At 35.0% G+C, this 23,710-nt stretch overlaps 1 protein-coding gene across 4 annotated transcripts in view; it reads left to right on the top strand.

The window, feature by feature from the left end:
* Window positions 1-23,710, top strand: part of mxt (Eukaryotic translation initiation factor mextil) — a 446,323-nt gene that overhangs the window by 25,439 nt on the left and 397,174 nt on the right. For all 4 annotated transcript variants that reach the window (XM_090397619.1, XM_090397617.1, XM_090397616.1 and 1 more), the window contains exon 3: window positions 16,050-16,190. In XM_090397619.1, coding sequence (XP_090253745.1) covers window positions 16,050-16,190 — 141 coding nt within the window. The remainder of the gene's footprint in view (window positions 1-16,049; window positions 16,191-23,710) is intronic.

Raw genomic sequence — 23,710 nt, 5'->3', positions numbered from 1 at the left:
AGGGTCACTACCCAGACTAGTTTCGACCTTTATTGAGGTCTCATCAGTGGGAGCTAGACTCAGAGGTGACACTAAGGTTTAATCCTTATAAAGGATTAAACCAAATATATAATTTATTGGTATCTTCAATTTATAGTATAATCAAGCAGAAAAACTTTCAATGACTATCTCTAATCCAGAGTATATTAATAATAAGGCCTGACACCTTTTGGCTACTTGTATATGAAAATGTGCCTTCTGCATTACTTTCACTTTTAAGTCTAGCTCCGACTGATGAGACCTCAATAAAGGTTGAAACTAGTCTGGGTATTGATCCTTCCCATAATGTATAACATTATACGTGTCCGTAAGGATATGTGCTTTGCATTATGGGATACTAAGGCAAGTGATGTGAAGTCATTAGCCTCTATATATACGAGTTGCTCCAGTCCTGAAAATATTTCAGGCACAAACTTTGTTTGCTTGCACTTTGCTAAAGGATTAAACCAAGTATATAATTTCTTGGTATCTTTAATTTATAGTGAAACCCCATTCCACTTATTCACTATTTTCAAAGCAAAAAATCTAGTTCCTCATACCTATGCTCTTATTCAATTTCCAGGGATGGATCCTTTCTATTCCTCTAGCGAAAATTTCTTCATCAATCCTATATATCTCTTTTAGTAACTTAAACCATATCTTTCATATCCCCTCTATTTTGCCTATGGATTAACTTCTGTTATCCACAAACTGTCTCTCATCATAGGAAGAAATCTACAGACCACTCGCATTCTTGGTCACTTGCCTCTAGATCCTCTTCACCACGTTCTCATCCCCAAGAAACCCATGTGACCAGACCTGACTACAGTAATTCAGATGTGGACATATCAAGCTCTTATAAAGAAGAATGATAACTTCTTTATTTCTTCTTATTACTGTGCTCTTTAATAACCAGGTAATCCTATGAGATATCCTGGCAACTTTTGCAACATATCCTCTAAATTTCATTTCCTTAATCTTCAGTACCCCTCAAATCTTCTAGCTTCAGTTTCATTGAAGTACATTTCCATCACTGTTACACAGCTGGTAATTTTTTCATCCTAAAATGTATAACTTCGTACTTTTCCACATTAAATTGGCACTCATCTTTTGCCTTTGCAGTCAGTCAGAATCATCCTACAGGCTCTCTACATTGCCTTGATTGGCTACACTATCCAGTTTTTCATCATCAGCAAGCCACTCAATATTTCCCATCAAATCATTTCATGTATCATTTAGTGTCAGTAGTCCAAACATAGAACTCTGTATCATACTACTAGTTACCTGCTTTCCCCTGGATTCTTTTCCTCCTTATATCACCAGCTTCAAATCCTCTTCTTTTTCTCCAGATTTTGTAACAGAGTTCCATATGTATTCTGTGAAACACATTTGAAGAAACCAGAAGTATCATCATTATGAAGCCATCATGTACAAAAAGTGAGTGAACTTCCAAGCCACAAAGCAGTGCCTCCCCACATAGAGTATCATATGGTTATCTTCTGAATTCTCTTTTTGACCAACTTTTCCAATAACACCTTTTAACACCAGTTCTGAGATGCTGTTTTGCCATCTTTCCACTTCCTTGGGACATTACTATAGCTGACCCTTAGTTTAAACAGCATAGTCAAAGGCAATGCCAATTCCTTTGTACATTCTCATGATATGCAAATTTATCTCACATCTAATCTCATAAGCATGTTTGCATTATGATTCTGCAATACCATAAGTACTTCCATTTCATCAACTTCTAATCCCACACAGCATTAGTTTCACTTGGATGATAGATCCTTGCAAAGTGGTTACTAGCAGTTCATAGTAAATCAACTGTTATCTGCTTCTGTTGTTGTGGCCCAATTTATGATTATTATTCTATCTAGTGAAATTCTGCTTATCTATATTCAACTTTTATCTATATACGAGATATCACCCCAAAATACAAATATTTAAGCTCTTTCTCCCCTAATATTTATATTATACTGCGCCTTTTGGGACATTTAGTTTGAGATATTAAATACAAAAACAAGGAGCAATTACTAAAATATGTCTGAATGTGAAACAGTATTGCAGTCGTGACACTTTATCTCGTTACTCATTTAAATATTCTCCCCTCCCGTGTGATTAGGTTTGTACGTTTTCAAGTGGTGCATTGGGCAGCAATTTCAGACAACTGTTTTATCAATGAACAAAGGTATATTAAACCCATTAGTATGGTACAATTCAATTTCTAATATAATTCAATTCAATACTAAAAAAACATTTACAAAATAACATTAGCTAATCACAAGTATTTGGCTAAGATCCTATATGGGTATTATGATCATGCTGCCATAACAAAATTCAACACATACAATCATATGTATAATCCCAGATCTAATTAACACCTTAGTTAACCCTATATTAGTCTGAATATACGCTATATGCTGTAGCACATGGACATATGTGAACAATTCACTCTATTTAACTATCCAAAATTATGTAGATTAAATTATCCTTTCACTGTACTAACACATAACGTTGACATTTAAAACTTTCCTATTCGTTACAATACACATGCATAATTCCCAGGACACATGTATTACTTATATAATATTAATATTAACAAGCATACTTTCTTTATAATCAGTCATGTACTAAAGTCCTAGTATGATTTTCGTTAGTCTCGTCAACACTTCAGTAATAGAAAAATGATTACAATTACAGACGATTTTCAGTTAACACGAGACTTTTTACAGTACCTTTTTCTCTTGAGTTTTCTATATTGGCCTCTACCTTTTTCCTATTGAACTATCCTGGAATGATCTCTCCTATAATCGGTCACTCCTAAGTTCTTTTGGCATTAAACTGTGTTTAAGCGATCTTTACTTTCGTACTTGAATTAAGAACACACTTTAGAATCATCTGTACCATGGCTGTGAAACTCAACACGTGGACACCGACTTCTTTACAGATTTCCTTTTTTTCGTAGTTGTCACTGGATGATGAAACACATAGATAATACCTTCTTTCCTTTAGCTAAATGGCATTCCTCGTTTCTTACCATAGGAAATATGGAATCGAAAAATCCCGCTCACTTTTGTTTCCTTGTTGTGACGACGGAGATTAACTCCAATCCTGCCACTCAGGAAAACCACGTGAAACCTATACGAAAAAGCTCGTGAAGAAACTCTTTGGGAAAAAAGCCCTTTGGGTGCGGTTTCTAACCCTTTTATACCTTGAGCCCTTACCAGCACCTTCTTTAATTTCTTTTCTCCGCCCACTTACTGGATTCGACTTCACCGACCAATTAGGGTGGCGTCTTTCTACCAAACATCCTGCAGCTGGCGAGCACGCGACTCACACGTGACGATGTCTAAATCCGGGAATTGACCCTGAGCGATAGTCTATTGTTTTTCTTTTGCTATCCTCTAAATTAATTCCCCTTCCAAATTTTTTCAATGAATTTACTTAATATTTTAATCTCTAGTCTCTCACATACAATTTCTTATGACTAATCCTTTGTCTTACTTAGCTAATTTTTTCATATCACAACTGTAATACATTCCTTCTTTTATTATTTAGTTCAACAAACACTTTTTTTGACATATTTTTTACTTGGATGCAAGAATATTTTTCTTTCTTTAAATAATTTATGTCTTAGCTTTTATACAGGGTTTTTATTTAATTTTCTCTTCATATTACGCCATGATAACTGAAAATTCCACGTAGTGAAGGTATCAGGGTATAACAAAGGTCCCCCCTTTAAACAAAAAAATTTTTCTAAAAAAAATTTTTCTTATGAAGTGTTCCTCCTCTCATATACGGGGTTCCCCCCCTTTTGTTTTTTTTTTGTACTTTCCTTCTCCCCTCCTTTTTTTTTTTTTTTTTTGTATTATCCATATACTCATAACTGATGTACTTAATTTCTTTTATTTCTCTTCCCTTTTCTAACCTTGCAGAAATTTACCTCTGATTTAACCTTAACTACTTTTGATTTCCTTTCACAGATTACCTCCTCATGTGATGATTTCTTCACTTTATTCAAGTGGGATTCATGAATTCTCTCCTGATGCTCATTTCTCTCTTCCTTACGTAACTCTGGAGTTTGCCCCTTCCTTGTAAATTCTCTCTTTCCCAATAGGTATATTTCTTTCCTCATGTAATCACATTTAAAGTCATACCTTGACAGGAAATCTCTGCCTAGGATCAGCTTGATGTGTGGAAGAGAGGATCAGAAACTCCTGCCAAACACATAATTTGAACTCAGGCAGGTATAACTGTAGATATACAGACCTAGAAGCACGAGTCATGGAAGTTGTGACACCTGATACTTTCACTCGTTGTTTAAGGTGAGTGATATTATCTTTTTCATGAGGTTCTATTATCTTAAAGTAATCCTCAGATATGATGGATGCTTGGGCCACAGTGTCTAGCAAAGCATTGCAGTATCTTCCATATGCACTGGCCTTCACTTCCATCTCGTATAGATGCTCCTTTCTTCCTTGTCCCCTTTTCCATACTTTGTTTGTATAAGTATGTGAATCTAAATCTCTATCATAACCTCTACTAAAGCGTTTCTTGCTATTGTAACAATTTTGAGCAAAATGTCCCAGTTTGTTACAATTGAAACATCTTGGGGGCTCTCTACCCCTCTTTGGTCATTATCTCTCTCTCTTGATTTTGAGGATTAGCTGTTGCTTGTTGTGGGGTGATTTCAGACAACCTTTGCATAACTGAATCCAATCGATCGAGAAGGGGTCTTTGCAGACGCTCAACTTCCTCTTTAACTAACTTAGTGGTTTCCTCAGTTCTGCTATAATCAGGCTCTGGGGTTCTTACAGATAACGTTCCTAGTTGTTTCATCACCTCATCTAACCGATCCATAATGGGTTTTTGGACTATTTCTATCTCTTGTTTCACAATAACCCTGATTTTATCTGAATCAATATAAGACTCTGTCAAATTCTTTATCTCCTGCCTATTGTCTTCTTCTATTCACTCTCTTGTCTTAGATCTTTCTCTCCTCTCCTTACTCTCTTTAATATGTCCTTGCCCCTTTTCTTCAATTATGCTTATTGACCCTGGAACATCTGCCGGACGGAGGTCTCCGAGCAATTGTTCATGTTCCTTTACAGCATAGTAACATTCTCTTATATTGGATAATCTTTTATCAAATGCCGTTTCCTTTAACTCGGGTTTGACTCCCTGCCTGAATTGTTAGAAAATGGCCCAGTCTAAGTGAGGCTTTTCTTCACTAAGGACACTCAGGGTACTAGCTATTGTCAGTAACCTGTTATGGAACTTGGCCACACTTTCCTTTTCCTTCTGAGAGCACCTCTGGAGCTTCCATAAGTTAGGTCCCAAGGTTCCCAGTTTCGAGAACTCAGAAATTAGGACTGTCTTAAATCGGGAGTAATCCAGGGTTTCCTTGAGAATGGGGGAGGAATACAGGAAAGCTTTAGCCTTTCCCGCTAGTTTACTCCAGAGCAAGACTAGCAACTGAAAATCAGTCCATCCTCCAACTCTTCTAAGTTCTTCTATATAACTAAAAAAATTTAGGACATCATCAGTCTCCTCGCCCGAAAATTGTAGGAACACCTGCCGTGGCTTAATGTAACGAAAAAATTCGCTGTTGTCCATGCCTAAACTACTGGAGGGTTCAGTCATACTTGCACCAATTTACAGTAATTTACTCTCTAAAATTCTCAACAAAACTTAACTAAACTTCTACCTCTCAGTTGTCTGATCTGCACCCAAAACCAACTTGTTGTGAATAGCTTGTAATTAAGATTTAATTAGCTAAACTACATCCTGCCGACTATGCCATTTATGTTGTGTCCCAATTTATGATTATTATTCTATCTAGTGAAATTCTGCTTATCTATATTCAACCTTTATATGTGTACGAGATATCACCCCAAAATATAAATATTTAAGCTATTTCTCCCCTTAGTATCCCTAATATTTATATTATACTGCGCCTTTTGGGACATTTAGTTCATCATCATCATCATCAAATTCCTGCCATGTACCCTCAAGGGGTGTACAGGATATGACAGTACTACATGAAAAAATTACATCATTACTAACTTCCTATCTACATTCCTCCAAATCAGTCTGTTACTTGTCAAGACTCCAACATTATCAGATCTTATATTTCTATCATCTAAGGCACTTTGTACCGTATCAATCCACCTATATCTTGGTCTTCCTCTGGGTCGTTTTCCTGCCAACCTGGCAGAGAACACTTGTTTTGCTAATCTTTCCTCTCCCATTCTATTTAAGTGACCATACCATCTGAGATTAGCTCTGCTAACGCATTCCTGGATGCTGACAATGTCAAGTTCTTTCCTAATATCCTCATTTTTAATATGATATTGCCATTGATGCCATCTGTTCATGCCTCTAATCTTTCTCAGGACTCTCATATCTGTGGTCTCTAGTCTTTGGTCAAGTGTTTTACTTCTGACCCAGCTCTCAGATCCATAAGTTAAAATTGGTTTGAACACAGTCTTGTATACAGCTAATTTAGTGTTCTGACTAATTTCTTTCTTATTCCATATGAATTTATTCAGTTGACTTCCCACGATACCAGCTTTGCTGATTCTGTTGTCTATTTCTATATTTAGTTTACCATCTTCAGTAAAAATTGTGCCTAAGTAGCTGAAATGTTTTACTTGTTCCACAGGTTCTCCATTCACAACACAGTTGACATTTTCAATGATTCTGCCTATTTTCATTGTCTTTGTCTTTTTATTGCTGACCTTCATACCATATCTATTACAACAGCTATTCAATTTAGTCAGAGAATCTTGCAGACTTGTAGCGGATTTATTTAGAAGTATAACATCATCTGCATAAAGCAAAGAGCTGACATTAACATCTCCAATTTTGATATCAGGTTTAATACCACATTCCTTCATAATGTGATCCATATAGATAATGAATAACAGAGGGGATAATGTACATCCTTGTCTCACACCAGATTTAACATTAAACCATCTTCCTGTACTTCCTTCAATTCTAACTGCTGACTCACAACTCAAATAAAGACTAAGTATTGCTTGATATAATGCCCCATTGACACCATATAACTGCAGCGTATTGAATAGCTTCTCTCTTGGCACCTTGTCATATGCCTTTTCCAAATCGACAAAACTTAAATACAGATCTTTGTTATATTCCCATGCTTTCTCGACTATTTGTCGTAAAGTGAAGATCTGATCCTGACAGCCTCTATTTGGCCTGAATCCAGCTTGTTCTTCACCAAGCTTTTCTTCCACAATTCTTCTCAACCGTTTCTCAAGTATACTTGCATAGATCTTGCCAGGAACACTCAGTAGGGAAATACCTCTGTAATTCTCACATTCAGTTTTATTTCCCTTTTTATATATGGGTACTATGAGAGCTCTAATCCAATCATCGGGAATTCGTCCCTCTGTCCAGGCTTTCTGAACTATGCAGTGCAGCCACTGTAAGACTCGTATACCACCATACTTCAGCATTTCTGGTCGAATATCATCTACTCCTGCTGCCTTTCCACATTTCAAGCCTTTGATGGCTTTTTCTACTTCAAGTATGGATATGTATTCCTGACTGCATGCCTGGTCAGTGTTTTTTATCACTGTGCTGTCATCACTGCTTGTTTCATTTAGCAGTTTTTCAAAGTAATTACTCCATACTTCAAGGATATCTTTTTCTCCTGTTTTCATTTCACCTTTATCATCTCTAATTCCTTTTACAGCACTCTTTCCTCCATTCCTAAGCTTCTTCAACAACCTCCAGAATATTTTGCCACCTTCTTGATATTTATTTTCTATATTCTTGCCAAAGTCCTCCCATGACTTTTGTTTAGCTAGTTTTACACACTGTTTAGCTTTCTTACATTTGCCTCTGTATTCTGTAAGAGTAAAAGCTGACTTATTTGCCAGGAACTTTTGATATGCTTTCTTCTTTTCCTTCACAGCCTCCTTAACTTCCTGTGTCCACCAGGGAGTTCTGATTTTTTTATCTTTGCACACAACCTCACCACATGCCTCTCTGGCAGAATCACTCAATGTGTCCTTCAGAGTTTGCCACTGAATCTCCAAGGTTTGATTCCTGTTCTCAAACTCTTTCATTTTCTTTTCAATAATATTTCTGTATTTTAGTCTACAGTTTACATCTGAGAGCTGCTCAACTTTTATTCGCTTTAAAACTTTCTTACATGTTATTCTTTTCAATATGAAATTCAATTTTATCCTGCTCAAGACTAAATAGTGATCACTTCCAATTTCAAATCCTCTGTACACTCTGGTGTCCTGCACCAGGGAGAAAACATCACTATCAACAATAACATAGTCAATAAGACTTTTCTTATTCCTAGCCTCTTCTCTCCATGTGAATTTGTGCACATTTTTATGTTGGAACATGGTGTTAGTAATAACCAGTCCATGTCCTGAGCAGAAATCCAACAGATATTTGCCATTATTATTAGCTTTTCTCTTTTCTCCAAATTTTCCCAAAATATTTAGTTTGAGATATTAAATACAAAATGAGCAATTACTAAAATATGTCTGAATGTGAAACAATATTGCAGTCGTGACACTTTATCTCGTTACTCATTTAAATATTTATGTTGTGTCCCAATTTATGATTCTTATTCTATCTAATAAAATTCTGCTTATCTATAATCAACTTTTATCTTTGTACAAGATATCAAAATACAAATATTTAAGCTATTTCTCCCCTTAGTGTTCCTAATATTTATATTATACTGCGCCTTTTGGGACATTTAGTTTGAGATATTAAATACAAAATAAGGAGCAATTACTAAAATATGTCTGAATGTGAAACAGTATTGTAGTCGTGACACTTTATCTCGTTACTCGTTTAAATATTCTCCCCTCCCGTGTGATTAGGTTCGTACGTTTTCAAGTGGTGCATTGGGCAGCAATTTCAGACAACTGTTTTATCAAGGAACAAAGGTTTATTAAACTCATTAGTATGGTACAATTCAATTTCTAATGTAATTCAATTCAATACTAAGAAAATATTTACAAAATAACATTAGCTAATCACAAGTAATTTGGCTATGATCCTATATGGGTATTGCAATCATGCTGCCATAACAAATTCAACTCATACAATCATATGTATAATCCCAGATCTAATTAACACATTAGTTAACCCTATATTAGTCTGAATGCTATATGCTGTAGCACCTGGACATATGTGATCAACTCACTCTATTTAACTATCTAAAACTATGTAGATTAAATTGTCCTTTCACTGTGTTAACACATAACTTTGACATTTAAAACTTTCCTATAAGTTACAATACACATGCATAAATCTCAGGACACATAATTACTTATATAATATTAACAAGCATACTTTCATTATAATCAGTCATGTATTAAAGTCCTAGTATAAATTTCCTTAGTCTCTTCAACAGTTCATTAATAGAATAATGATTACAATTACAGACGATTTTTAGTTAACACGAGATTTTTACAGTACCTTTTTTTTTCTTGAGTTTTCTATATTGGCCTTCCGATTTTCTATATATCTTCCGATTGAACTATCCTGGTATGATCTCTCCTATAATCCATCACTCCTAAGTTCTTTTAGCATTAAACTGTGCTTAAGCGATCTTTACTATTCGTACTTGAATTAAGAACACACTTTAGAATCATCTATACCATGGCTCTGAAACTCACCATGTGGACACCGACTTCTTTACAGATTTTCTTTTTTCGTAGTTGTCACTGGATGATGAAACATGTAGATAATACTTTCTTTCCTTTAGCTAAATGGCATTCCTCGTTTCTTACTATAGGAAATACGGAATCGAAAACCCGCTCACTACTTGTTCCCTTGTTGTGTCGGATGGAGATATAACTCCAACCCTGCCACTCAGGAAAACCGTGTGAAAACCTATACGAAGGAGCTCGTGAAGAAACTCTCTGGGAAAAAGCCACATGTGTGGGGTTTCTAACCCTTTTATACCTTGACCCCTTACCGGCACCTTCTTTAATTTCTTTTCTCCGCCCACTTACTGGATTCGACTTCACCGACCAATTAGGGGCGTCTTTCTACCAAACATCCTGCGGCTGGCGAGCACGTGACTTCAAAGTGACAATGTCTCAATCCAGGAATTGCCCCTGAGCGATAGTCTTTTTGCTAGCCTCAAATTAATCTCCCTTCTAAAATTTTCTAAGAATTTACTTAATATTTTAATCTCTAGCCTCTCACATACAATTTCTTATGACTAATCCTTTCTGTTTTACTTAGCTAATTTTTTTTTTTTTTATCACAACTGCAATATATTCCTTCTTTTATTATTTAGCTCAACAAACACTTTTTTGTTATATATTTTACTTGGATGCAAGAATATTTTTCTTTCTTTAAGTAATTTATGTATTAGCTCTTATACAGGGGTTTTATTTTATTTTCTCTTCATGTTACACCATGATAACCGAAAATTCCACATAGTGAAGGTATCAGGGTGTAACACTATTGCCCTACTCCATCAGCTCTTATTATAAGAAAGTTATCCTTCCATAGTCATTCTTCCTTTTGTTGCCACATAGTGAAACAGCTTTTTCTGATTTCCTCTGGCCTGCTTGTCTAATTTCTTCTCATTGCCTCTTTTTGCCCTTTCTTTTCCATGCTAGTTTCTTTATGTGGTTTCTGATCATCTTTCTCCTTATGCATCTTCCACAACATTTTTTTTTTTCTTTCAGTTCATGCTTAATAGTACTATTCATCTATCTAACTTCTACCCAGTCTATCCTCCTGACCTTAGATACACAGTCTGATATTGCTTCTTCAGACACTACTTGACCATCTCCCATGCACTGCATCAAGCTCCTCCTAACCTTGTCATAATCCCGTGTCCTTTAGTATAGATATATGCCTTCTTAACTGCAAATTTCAGTCTCACTAGTCCATGCTTGCAGGATCACTCTTCATCATTGGATGCAATGTGGCTACCTTAGTTATGGACTAATCTTCTGATCTTGACTAGATCCAGCATGATTAAACCTCTAGTTCCCTTGATTATATGCTATGCTGTTTCAAGTGATTATCTGTTAGTAGTTGAATAAATTCCATTTAATTCCCACCATGTGATTTTTCCTTCTTTCAGTTTGCCTCCATAGTTGAAGTCCTCCATAATAATAATGATAATAATTGCAAAACACACAGTGATGCATTATGCCTTTTGCCTATCATATAGCAGCAACCAACTGCATATATGAATTAGAGACAATCTGATGTGATTGTCTGCCTGATCTGCTTTTTGGCTGCAGTTCATCTGCTATTATTAGCAGAACCCCCCTTTCCTCCCAGAAAATACCATACCTCTCATATAACTATATCGTGTGTCAACCAAATCTTGCTAATGGCTAACTTTTTGGCAAGGTTGCACCAATCAATACCAAAATCTTCCCTTCCTCTTATTCCTGATGATACTTCCATTATTATATAACAGACTATATATATATTATATAACTTCAGTATTCCTGTTGGCCTACAACAGCCTTTTATACTTATTAGCTATCTCATTCAATTTTTTTTTACTTGAGAGAATAGATTCTGCATTTTTTCATACTCATTTGGGGGGGGGGGGGGATTGTGTAGATGCATGCATTTGATCCCCCTCTAATAACTCTTGTCTTTTCCCTGTACCCACCTCTATCGTACCATGGCAGCAGACTCAGTCTTTAACTCTTCCCCCTCCTTTTTTTTTTGTTTCTTCCAATAACTCTTTCATATCTTGTCACATACCATGTTTTTCACCTTTTGAGTAATTAGTGCCTGTCAAAATTATTTTTTATCTTACAATTTTTCATCTGACAACTTCACTAATATTATTAATTTTTGCACCATAGGAACTAGTCATGTTCTTATTAAATGTGCTTCTAATCGTAGGAATCACCATAAAAAATTTTCTCCTTCCCTTGCTTTATCATGCGTTCCTGTTTCTTACCTCACACCTCTTGTTTTGTTCTCTTCTTAGTTCTAGTTGCCTGATATTTCTACAGTCATTCATTCTCACTCTTTATCCTCTGAAGGACTTTCTGTAAGTACACTCTTTCTTTCTTGAAGTTCTCTTCATTCTCCTGACAGTATTCTGTCATTGTTTTAATAAAATAAAAGTTTAATAAAATATGTATTTTAATAAAATAATGTATTCCCTGCTCCAGTGTCAAGCAGTTTGTCCCTGTACAACATCCACTCTCAAAACTTTTCCTACTATAGTTCGCCCACCGTTTGTAGCTCCCTGCTTCGCGTCTTTCCAAGAATGGTCGATTCATGCTGAAGGGGAGAAAGAAATGAAGGATGTCCGAATTGGTCGCCAACACGTGAAATCACGTGCTTTATAGGTAAAATTTTCCAACTGTTATACAAGCAACATAGTTAACTACAATAATCATAAAAGAGAAGTTTAATAATAAACAACCGGTAATAATAAACAACTCATCCCACAATACGGACTGATTACCCTATTATCGGAATGGATTCTCCTTTTTCTGAGATGCGCAGAAGTGTCAAAAGATCTCTAATCAGTGGGCGAACTATAATATTAACTAAATCTAAAAAAATTGCTTTGTTTTTTTTTGCTAATCTCTAATCACTCACCATATGCCTGTTACACTGTATCATTTAGAGACTTTCTCAGAAATTAGTTTTTATGGATTACAAGACTTCAAAAAAATATGAACTTGATTTCTTAATTCTTGTCATTCTAAATTAATCAGAATTTGAAATGCAAAAGGATAAAAAAATAGTTTGCAGAAATGAATTGTCATGGAATTCGATGTTGAAGTGTTATGTTTAAAAAAAAATGCTGAGCATCTATTATGAAGTACCTGCCAGAATGATTGATTTTTTTCCCTGATAATATTTCAGTGTTTTGTCACAGTTTATTTCACAGAAATCAACATTATTTTGAAAGAACTTAATAGTGTGATAAATAATGTGATTCACTGAGTTAAATGTGATTTACAGTAGACACTAGCTATAAACCTCCCCATCTCCCAGGATCAGAGAAATAGTATGTGATAGTTCAAAGTCCCTATGGTGAATTTAGGAAGGAAAAAAGACTGACTTCCCTTACTCTATTCCTAGAAAATAAAAGGAATGGTGGGAAAACAGAACAGAGAGGAAATGGTAGGAATCAGAAGAAAGGAAGTGGCAGAAAATCATATTTGATTTGATTTTCTGTCTTTTTCAAGAGTGATGTTCATTGTCCTTCAGTGGGACAAGGATAGAATATAATAAAATCTCCACTGTTTTCTTGCAAAAGGGATCTCAGCTTGCTTATCTTTATCCTCAGTAATACATAGAGGATCACACTATGTATTACTGAGTAGGATCACTCCTTTAACTGCTGTTCACTTCTAGCTTCTGGCATAAACATATCACATTAATAGCTTCTTCAGTCTCTAAGAAGCTGGGGTTTATTTTCCCCTTAAAATGCTATTGATGTGATATGTTTATTTCAGCTACTGTGTATATATCCCAACCCCACCCATCCTTAGAATGCTGTTCACATATTTGTGGTAGTGAACCTAAAGTCTACTTAAAAATTATTGATGCTGTTCTGAGGAGAGCAGTTTGGTTGATAGATTCTGTCTTACATTGACTCACCTCAACTAATCTCATAGATGCATCATTTCATCCCTCTCTCTCTCTCTCTTTTTAACAGGTATCTCCATGAACTTAATTTCCTCTACTGAATTGGCATCCATCATCTCCATTTTTGGTTTCTAGCTGTTCAAACATTAGCTACAACAGTCCAGCATCCTTTGCACTCAAACTGCAAACATACTGAACCTCCTTCTCCTCTTCCTCACTTATTCTCTCTAACTTTTCCCCTCTGGAAAAGCTTTCCTCATGAAGTTTTCAAACAACTACAACCTCCAACTCTTCAAGATAATTTCTTCTTTCCCAACTCACAGTACTAATGTGCTCTGGGTTTTTCCTTTCATGTATGGAATCAGTATAAAGAAAATAATTTCTCTTATTTCATCCAAATTTATTCATTCTCACTATACTACTCTTGCTTATTCTGATACGTATCTGTATTCACATTTAATTTGCCATCCCCCCCTCCCCCAGAAAAAATGAAAAGCAGTTAGTTTCCATGTTTCTGCCTGTCTTCATATTTCCTCCTTTTTATTGCTGATTTTCATCATTGTTCCAGTAGTTATTATGTTTAAATAAAGTGTTCCTGAAGACTTGTAGGCTGTTTATAATAGTTGAGTATAACATCATTTGAAAAAAGTAAAGAATTAAATTTGATATAACTGTACTTTCTTTCATGATGTGATACATATTGACATTAAATAAATCTGGAGGTAATAACACTACCTGCCAAATGGTGTGGTTTATTTGAAAGTTTTAAATGGGTTGCATTTTGCTACCTGCTTAAAATGGACTAAGCATGCAAAATGCATGCTTAGTCCATGCAGCTTGTTGCTGAACTATCCTTAATTCTAGTGTAATGTACTTGGAATGCTTACTTGCTTATTAACTGTACCATTAACTCTGAGGTATGTTGGAAGATCACTGCAAAAATTCAGTATAGTCAATTCAAAGAATTTTTCCTGATATGCAGTTCCTTTTGTTTTTTCTAACATTAACTATATTACAGTGTCCCATAATTTCATGAATAACTGCAGAGATTCACCACTTTGGTTTCACTGCCATGGGTTGTATGACATATAGTGTATGTAGACCGACTCTGACTCATTTCTTTACAAAACTGAAGGGACGTCCAAGAAGACAACTTTGTCACAGAAGTCATGACAGCAAAGATGTGGTTTGGCCAACAGGATGCTTGGCTCTGTTGTGATGGAATCATGGGACTACTTGTACTTTGTCAGAAGCATGTAAACTAAAGAAGTAATTATATAGGAAAATAATTGTTTAAAATTACAGAATGAAATTCAGATAAAGTGTCCATATTTCAATGAAACATCTCTTCCCATTAATGACTCCTCCCCCCCAAATCAGTCATTATTTATGCAGATTTTCATCTTAACTAATATAAAGAATTTCAAGAGATAATAATGTATTATTGTTTCAGAAACTAAATACAAATAAATAAAAATCAGTATAAGGCTTACTTAGGTTTTTTTTTTTTTTTTTTTTTAAGTGGACATTAAGAATGTTTTAGGATTAGAAAGTGATAAAGAAATGCTTGTGAACTCTTGCTTGAAGTAGTTTGGAAATAGAATTAATTTAGGAAGAGGGAATTCTATGCATGAAATGAAAATTGAGGAGAAAAAGACCAAGAGGAACATCACAGAAAAGGTGGAGATGCCAGATAAGAGAAAATTTGAAAAAAAGAAACTTATACTGAAACAGTGTTTATAAAGGACAAATATGAAAGAAATGGAGAACTTTAATATGCTTGACCTAACATTTTCTGTTAGAGCAATTGTTGATAAAGTACTTTATTTATGACTTTCTCAGATAGTGCTTGTTTCATGATGGTTCTGAGTTTTGAAGTGTGTAAAATCTAGTGGTTAGTGTCTGATTTGTTCAGCATATAAGAATGTAGTTTTGTGTAGGAAAGATTGGTCAACTGAAAATTCCACATACTAGCAATTTGAACTTTTATATTCTGTTTACTACTAGCAGAATTGCCAACAAACTAGCTGTTACAAACAGTATGAGTGACATTGAATATATAGTAATTCCTCAGTTAGGTGCATTAATACCTTAACTCCAGCAGGAAATCAGTATGCATTGGATAACTTAATACCTTAACTGCAGCAGGAAATCAGTAGGCATTGGATAACTGAAGTGTCAGTTTACTGAAGATACATATACTTGTGCTGTATCAGAAATTGGTTAACACTCTTTAACCAATTAGGGGATCAGATAATTTAAGACTTAGTTATTTGAAGGTCAGATAATTGGAAGATCATTGTAATTCACTAGTTAAATTTTTCTGACTAGTCAGTAAAGTGGATATATTTCAATCAGTGTACTTTATTGGTTTTTGAGATTTGGTTTTGAAATTATTACATGAAAATGTTTTTGCATTTATTTCACAGTGGAAGATATTATGCAAGAATTAGAAGCTCTGCACATTAGTATTAACAATGGCAATCTTGATGATTCTGTACTAGCAAGCATTATTAAAGTTTGTAGCCAGTTGAAGAGCAAAGGACAACAACTGGAGGCAGGCTATAAAGGTGATTATTGATTTGTTAAAAGTAGTATTCTTATTAAAATTTTGATTATGCTTTGACTTACTTGATTTTGGACTAGTGCACACTTGGTCCAGCAGCTTTTATGTTTGGGTTAACCCCCCCCCCCCCCAAAATGCTAATCGTTAAATTTCAGTTTTACTCATTGTGAACTTGAAATGAATCTAGTTTTTATTAGTTTAGTATTGTATATTGAAGGTTATTTTTATAGGCTTGAATATGGAATCAGTGCAGTTATTCATAAAAATTGTGCAGAAAAAATACTTTTCTGTGTGATTCACAACTTTATTTTTTTTGTTTATAATCATTATTGCCATGTCATTTAATACTGGGATCATAGAGGTTCTGGTCAGTGCTTCAACATATTAAAATTTCTGCTTTAAAGGAAATTCACAAGACTTTCCACTAAAACATAGTTTTGAAGGCCACTCAGATCTTGTGATCTGAGTGGCCTTCAAACCAATAAAGACAATTTGCAACTCGTTACGGTCACCTAAGGATAGGATTGCTTTCTATAAATATCCTGGAGTATACAGCATCTCCTGCTCTTGCGGTTTAAATTACACAGGATAAATATGTAGAAGTTTAGAGATAAGAAAAAAAAACACATCGGGGGATGTCAACAACAGAAGACAATTGCAGTTTAGCTCTCCATTTTTCTAACACCAATCACAATATTGAATGGGATAAAAGTACTATGCCGTAACTTTCATATCCATAACATCAAAGAAGAGCTGCAGTGGCGATCTGTTCAAGAGGCACCTTTAACAGAAACCAAGGAATGGTCCTTGGTGACATCTGGAAAACACTGATAAGATCACTCAACATATTTGAGTTCAACTTTGTAGCCAATTACAGAATGCACCTATATAACAATGACTGCTAACATACAGGCTCCATGCATCTGATGTAATGTTTCATTTGACTTTTGATAATATTTAGCATCCAGTTATGTTTTAACATGATACTTTAGCTCGTTTCTGTTTTAAGCTGTTTTTGTTGCTTTTTTGAGTGCCCAGACGAAGCTAACAGTAAAGTCAGCAATACTAGTAGGTTTTTTCTCTGTACATATCTCTGACCGGTTAAACCCAGTTTTATATGTTTACTTGTATAATATTCAGTGGTTGAAAATAACATTATCAAGATCTTTGTTATATTCCCACGATTTCTTAACTATTTGTCATAACGTGAAAATTTGATCCTGAGAGTCCCTTTTTGGCCTGAATCCAGCTTGTTCTTCACCAAGCTTTTCTTGCACAATTCTTCTCAACCGTTTCTCAAGTATACTTGCATAAATCTTAAGAACACTCAGTAGAGAAATACCTCTGCAATTTTCATATTGAGTTGAATTTTCCTTTTTATATATGGGTACTATGAGAGCTCTACTCCAATCATCAGGAATTCATCCCTCTGTAATAATATGGAATAAGAGAAAATTAGCCAAAACACTAAATTAGCTGTATACAAGACAGTGTCAAACCAATTTTAACTTATGGATCTGAGAGCTGGGTTAGAAATACAGTTAATCTCGGCCTCTTGAACTATGCAGTGCAGCCACTGTAACACTTTTATACCTCATTACTTGAGCATTTCTGGTCGAATAGTCCAACTGCCTTTTCACATTTCAGGCTTTTCATGGCTTTTTCTACTTCTAGTATGGATATGTATTCCTGATTGCATGTCTGTTGATTGTTTTTTACCACTGTGCTGTCATCACTGCTTGTTTCATTTAGCAATTTTTCGAAGTAATTACTCCATGATGGTAGAGTAATGAAAACAGGAGAATATCTTTTTCTCCTGTTTTCTTGTCACCTTTATTATCTCTAATTCCTTTTACTCCATTCCTGAGCTTCTTCAACAACCTCCAGAATGCCTTGCTGCCTTCTTGATATTTATTTTCTATGTTCTTACCAAAGTTCTCCCATGACTTTTGTTTAGCCAGTTTTACACAGTGTTTAGCTTTCTTACATTTGTCTCTGTATTCTCTAAGAGCATAAGCTGACTTATTTGCCAGAGGCTTTTGATGTGCTTTCTTCTTTTCCTTCACTGTCTCTTTAACTTCCTGTGTCCTCCATGGAGTTCTGATTTTTCTCTCCTTGCAGACAACCTCACCACATGTCCCTGTGGCTGAATCAATCAATGTTTTCTTCAGGGTTTGTCACTGACTATCCAAGGTTTGGTTCCTGTTGTCAATCTCTTTCATTTTTTCTCCAGTGATGTTTGTGTATTTTAGTCTACAGTTTACATCTGAGAGCTGCTCAACTTTTATTCCATTTCAAACTTTCTTACATGTTCTTCTTTTCAGTATGAAATTCATATTTATTCTGCTCAAGACTAAATGGTGATCACTTCCAATTTCAATTCCTCTGTACAGTGTCCTGCACCAGTGGGAAAACATCACTATCAACAATAACATAGTCAATGAGACTTTTCTTATTCCTTGCCTGTTCTCTCCATGTGAATTTGTGCACATTTTTATATTGGAACATCATCATCAAATTCCTGATATATATACAATCAAGGGGGTGTACAGGATATGATAGTACTACATGAAAAATTTACATCATTATCAACTTCCTATCTACAGTTTTCCTCCAAATCAGTCTGTTAAATGTCAAGACTCTAATATTTCAGGTCTTATATTTCTGTCTTCTGAGGCACTTTTTACTGTAACAATCCACCTATATCTTGGTCTTCCTCTGGGCCTTTTTCTTGCCAACCTGGCAGAGAACACTTGTGTGGCTAATCTTTCCTCTCCCATTCTGCTTGAAACCTGAGATTAGTTCTGCTAATGCATTCCTAGATGCTGACAATATCAAATTCTTTCCTAATATCCTTGTTTTAATATGATATTGCCATCTATTCAAGCCCCTAATCTTTCTCAGGACTCATATCTGTAGTCTCTACTCTTTGGTCAAGTGTTTTATTTCTAACCCAGCTCTCAGATCCGTAAGTTAAAATTGGTTTGACACTGCTTGTATACAGCTAATTTAGTGTTTTGGCTAATTTCTCTCTTATTCCATATAAACTTATTCTGTTGACTTCCTACCATATCAGCTTTGTTGATTCTGTTGTCTATTTCCATATTTAACTTGCATCTTCACTAAAAATCGTGCCTAAGTAGCTGAAATGTTTTACTTGTTCTATTGGTCTCCATTCACAATGCAGTTGATATTTTCAGTGTTTCTGCTTATTTTTATTGTCTTTCTCTTTTTAATGCTGACCTTCATACCATATCTATTACAACAGCTATTCAATTTAGTCAGAGAATCTTGCAGATTTGTAGCGGATTTATTTAGAAGTATAACGTCGTCCGCATAAAGCAAAGAGCTGACATTAACATCTCCAATTTTGATATCATGTTTAATACCACTTTCCTTCATAATGTGATCCATATAGATAACAGAGGGGATAATGTACATCCTTGTCTCACACCAGATTTAACATTAAACCATCTTCCTGTACTTCCTTCAATTCTAACTGCTGACTTACAACTCAAATAAAGACTAATTGTTGCTTGATATAATGTCCCATTAATGCTATAGAACTGTAGTGTTTGGAATAGCTTCTCTCTTGAGACCTGTCATATGCCTTTTCCAGATCTACAAAACTTAAATATAGATCTTTGTTATATTCCCATGATTTCTCAACTATCTGTCGTAAACTGAAAATCTGATCCTGACAGCCTCTATTTGGCCTGAATCCAGCTTGTTCTTCACCACGCTTCTCTTCACAATCCTTCTCAACCGTTTCTCAAGTATACTTTCATATATCTTACCAGGAACACTCAGTAATAAATTGCTTCTGTAATTTTCACATTCAGTTTTATTTCCCTTTTTATATATGGGTACTATGAGAGCTTTACTCCAATCATCTGGAATTGGTCCCTCTGACCAGGCCTTCTGAACTATACAGTGCAGCCACTGTATGAGTGGTAATTAATTTACGGAATTAACAACGCATATAAAGTAAATTAATTAAAGATAACTTTAATGAATCACTTCTATATTTCGACAATGTCACATTGTCATCTTCAGGAACATAAAGATATGGTATGTGCACTACAGGAACTAACAAAGCAAATGAGGCAGAAATTAAGACACTAATTTTGTTCCTAAAGATGACAATGTGACATTGTCGAAATATAGAAGTGATTCATTAAAGTTATCTTTAATTAATTTACTTTATATGCGTTGTTAATTCCGTAAATTAATTACCAGTTATGTCTAACCAACGTATAAGTCTTACCACTAGAATCACTGTATGAGTGTTATACCACCATACTTGAGCATTTCTGATCGAATATCATCTGCTCCTGCTGCCTTTCCACATTTCAGGCTTTTGATGGCTTTTTTCTACTTCAAGTATGGATATGTATTCCTGACTGAATGCCTGGTCAGTGTTTTTTTACTACTCTGCTGTCACCACTGCTTGTTTCATTTAGCAGTTTTTCAAAGTAATTACTCCATAATTCAAGAATATCTTTTACTCCTGTTTTCCTGTCACATTTATCATCTCTAATTTCTTTTACAGCACTCTTTCCTCCATTTCTGAGCTTCTTCAATAACCTCCAGAATATCTTGCCACCGTCTTGATATTTATTTTCTATATTCTTGCCAAAGTCTTCCTATGACTTTTGTTTAGCTAGTTTTACACAGTGTTTAGCTTTCTTACATTTGTCTCTGTATTCTCTAAGAGCACAAGCTAAATTATTTGCCAGGAACTTTTGATATGCTTTCTTCTTTTCTTTTTAACTTCTCCATGTGCACATGGAGTTCTGATTTTTCTATCCTTGCACACAACCTCACCACATGCCTCTCTGGCTGAATCAATCAATACTTTCACAGGGCTTGCCATTGAATCTCCAAGATTTGGTTCATGTTCTCAAACTCTTTCATTTTTTCATGAATAATATTTGTCTATCTTAGTCTACAGTTCACATCTGAGAGCTGCTCAACTTTTATTCTCTTTAAATCGTAATTTTATAATTAAAATTGTTAAAACGTAATAAGTTTTAACAATTGTTAAAACTTTCTTACATGTTCTTCATTTCAATATGAAATTCAGTTTTATTCTGCTCAAGACTAAATGGTAATCACTTCCAATTTCAAATCCTCTGTACACTCTGGTGTACTGCACCTGTGGGAAAACATCACTATTAACAATAGCATAGCGAATCTTTTTTTATTCCTTGCCTCTTCTCTCCATGTGAATTTATGTACATTTTTATGTTGGAAAATTGTGTTAGTAATAACTAGTCCATGTCCGAAGTTGAAATCCAACAGGTATTTGCCATTATTATTAGCTTTGCTCTTTTCTCCAAAATTTCCCAAAACATTTTTGTATGTCTGATAATCATTTCCTACTCTGCTATTTAGATCCCCAACAAGGACCAACTTTACCTTTTCATTATGTCAGTTGCTTTTTTTAAAGTCTCAAAAAATTCCTCCACTTTTAGCTTAGTAGAACCTTTTGTGTTACCATAGTCAAAAATAAGTCTCTTCGACCACTTCCCCATTCTCATATCACTCTGCTTGAGACTGCCTGCCATTTAAGAAGATTAGCCTTGTATTTAGTGTTGAATACTATGGCTACTCCTTCTTTTCCTTGATTGTCATTGCCTGAATATAACATTTTGTGTTTATTGCTCAGAAAGATCTCACCAGTTTTTGTCTTTTTTGTTTTAGTCACCCCTATTATGTCAATCTGGTACTTATCCAATTCCTCAGCTAGCTCCATTTCTTTGCCATTCAGGCTTCTTATGTTGATAGTACCGATCTTGAACTCTGGTAATGTTGAGTTGGGGTAGTTTTAGGATTTGTTCCAGTAGCTGACTTGTCGCTGTTTTCCCTTGGTTCCCTGGCGAAAACAACTGGGGGCCTTGTTTAACCTGGGACACCCCAGCCTGCATGAAATTCTGTCATGTTGTATCATCATTTGAAATTTTGGTTTAAGCTAATAAGAATACAATTGGTTAAATTCCAAATTGCCAGCCCATCCTCGTCCATTCAGTATCCAGGTAGATTCCTAACAGGGTGCACCATGAGAAGGTGAGTATTGGACATTAGGTCAGAAGCCCTGATCGGTTCTCCACATTCCTTTGAAGGCTATATGGAGGTCTCCTCTCAGTTATATAGCTTTGACCCTTATGCACCCCCCCTATATTGGAACATTGTGTTAGTAATAACCAGTCCATGTCCTGAGCAGAAATCCAACAGGTATTTGCCATTATTATTAGCTTTGCTCTTTTCTCTAAATTTTCCCAAAATATTTTTGTATGTCTGATAATCATTTCCTACTCTGCTATTTAGATCCCCAGCAAGGACCAACTTTACCTTTTCATTGTGTCAGTTGCTTTTTTTAAAGTCTCAAAAAAATTCCTCCACTTCTACTTTAGTAGAACCTTCTGTGGGACCATAGGCACAAATAAGTCTCATTGACCAATTACTCATTCTGATATTTGCACACATCACTACTTGATATTGCTTGCGTTCAAGAAGATTAGCCTCGTATTTTGTTCTCAATACTATAGCTACACCTTATTTTCCTTTATTGTCATTGCCTGAATATTGTTAAACTTCGGTTCCAATTTTATTTTAATATTTGCATTCATATATATCTTTATATTTATCTTCTGTTCTGACTTACCACCTTAAGTAATTTCTTAATCAAACATCACTGAGTCATGTCTTAACTATCAATCTAGACCGATGAGCAGTTTTACAAGATGTGCACGTGGGCTATGAAGACAAAGGAAATGTCGTTAATTGGTGCCAATTCCTTTTGTTTCGATTCTGGTACTGGTTCTTTTTTAATTTTAAGGAAAATTTATATTTATACTGCGCCACGCTAAAATGTATTTGATGAATATTTATTCATGGAACCAATGTCAGATCAGCACACTGTCTCATAATCGTTAAACACTTAGCAGAGTATTCTCAATTAATCTCGCAGTCATAGCCCCCTATTTTATGTTTGTTATTCTTACCTTCTGCCTTGGTTCGAACTTTTATGAATGGTTCAGTAAAATGAAAATCAGGCAAGTCTTCATATTCATTTCAAAAGAATTTAACATTTAATTCACTGAATAGACATAATACATATTATAAGAAATTTTTACCTACATAAAATTAATCTTGATAATATTGGGAAGTGAGTAGTTTCACTTATGATTGCTAAATCTCCTTAACATATTAGATCATAATTTCATACCATTAATTCTAACAAGGATCTAACTCTCATCTATATATGACACCATTAAAGGCTATTCTTTCTATAATTCACATACATTCACAATTATTTTCACGCTCTTATTCCAGTTAAAGTATAGAGTTCCTAAGTTTCATCAGCATAACTCCTAAAGTTCTTTCAATGAGGGCTCAGTCCTGAGTTGAAGATTTTACCTATATCTAATTATTGTCCCCTACACAATTTTACATAACAAATAAGAGTCTACATTACCAGTAGTTGGGGACGCACTAGGCCTTCATGCATATCCCTACAGC

The sequence above is a fragment of the Typopeltis vanoorti genome, chromosome 9 (assembly GCF_054136105.1).
Source record: "Typopeltis vanoorti isolate ZY-2024b chromosome 9, IOZ_Tvanoo_1.0, whole genome shotgun sequence".
NCBI classification, from domain to species: domain Eukaryota; kingdom Metazoa; phylum Arthropoda; class Arachnida; order Uropygi; family Thelyphonidae; genus Typopeltis; species Typopeltis vanoorti.
Note: the sequence above shows the minus strand (reverse complement) of the source record. Positions and strands in the feature narration are given on the sequence as shown.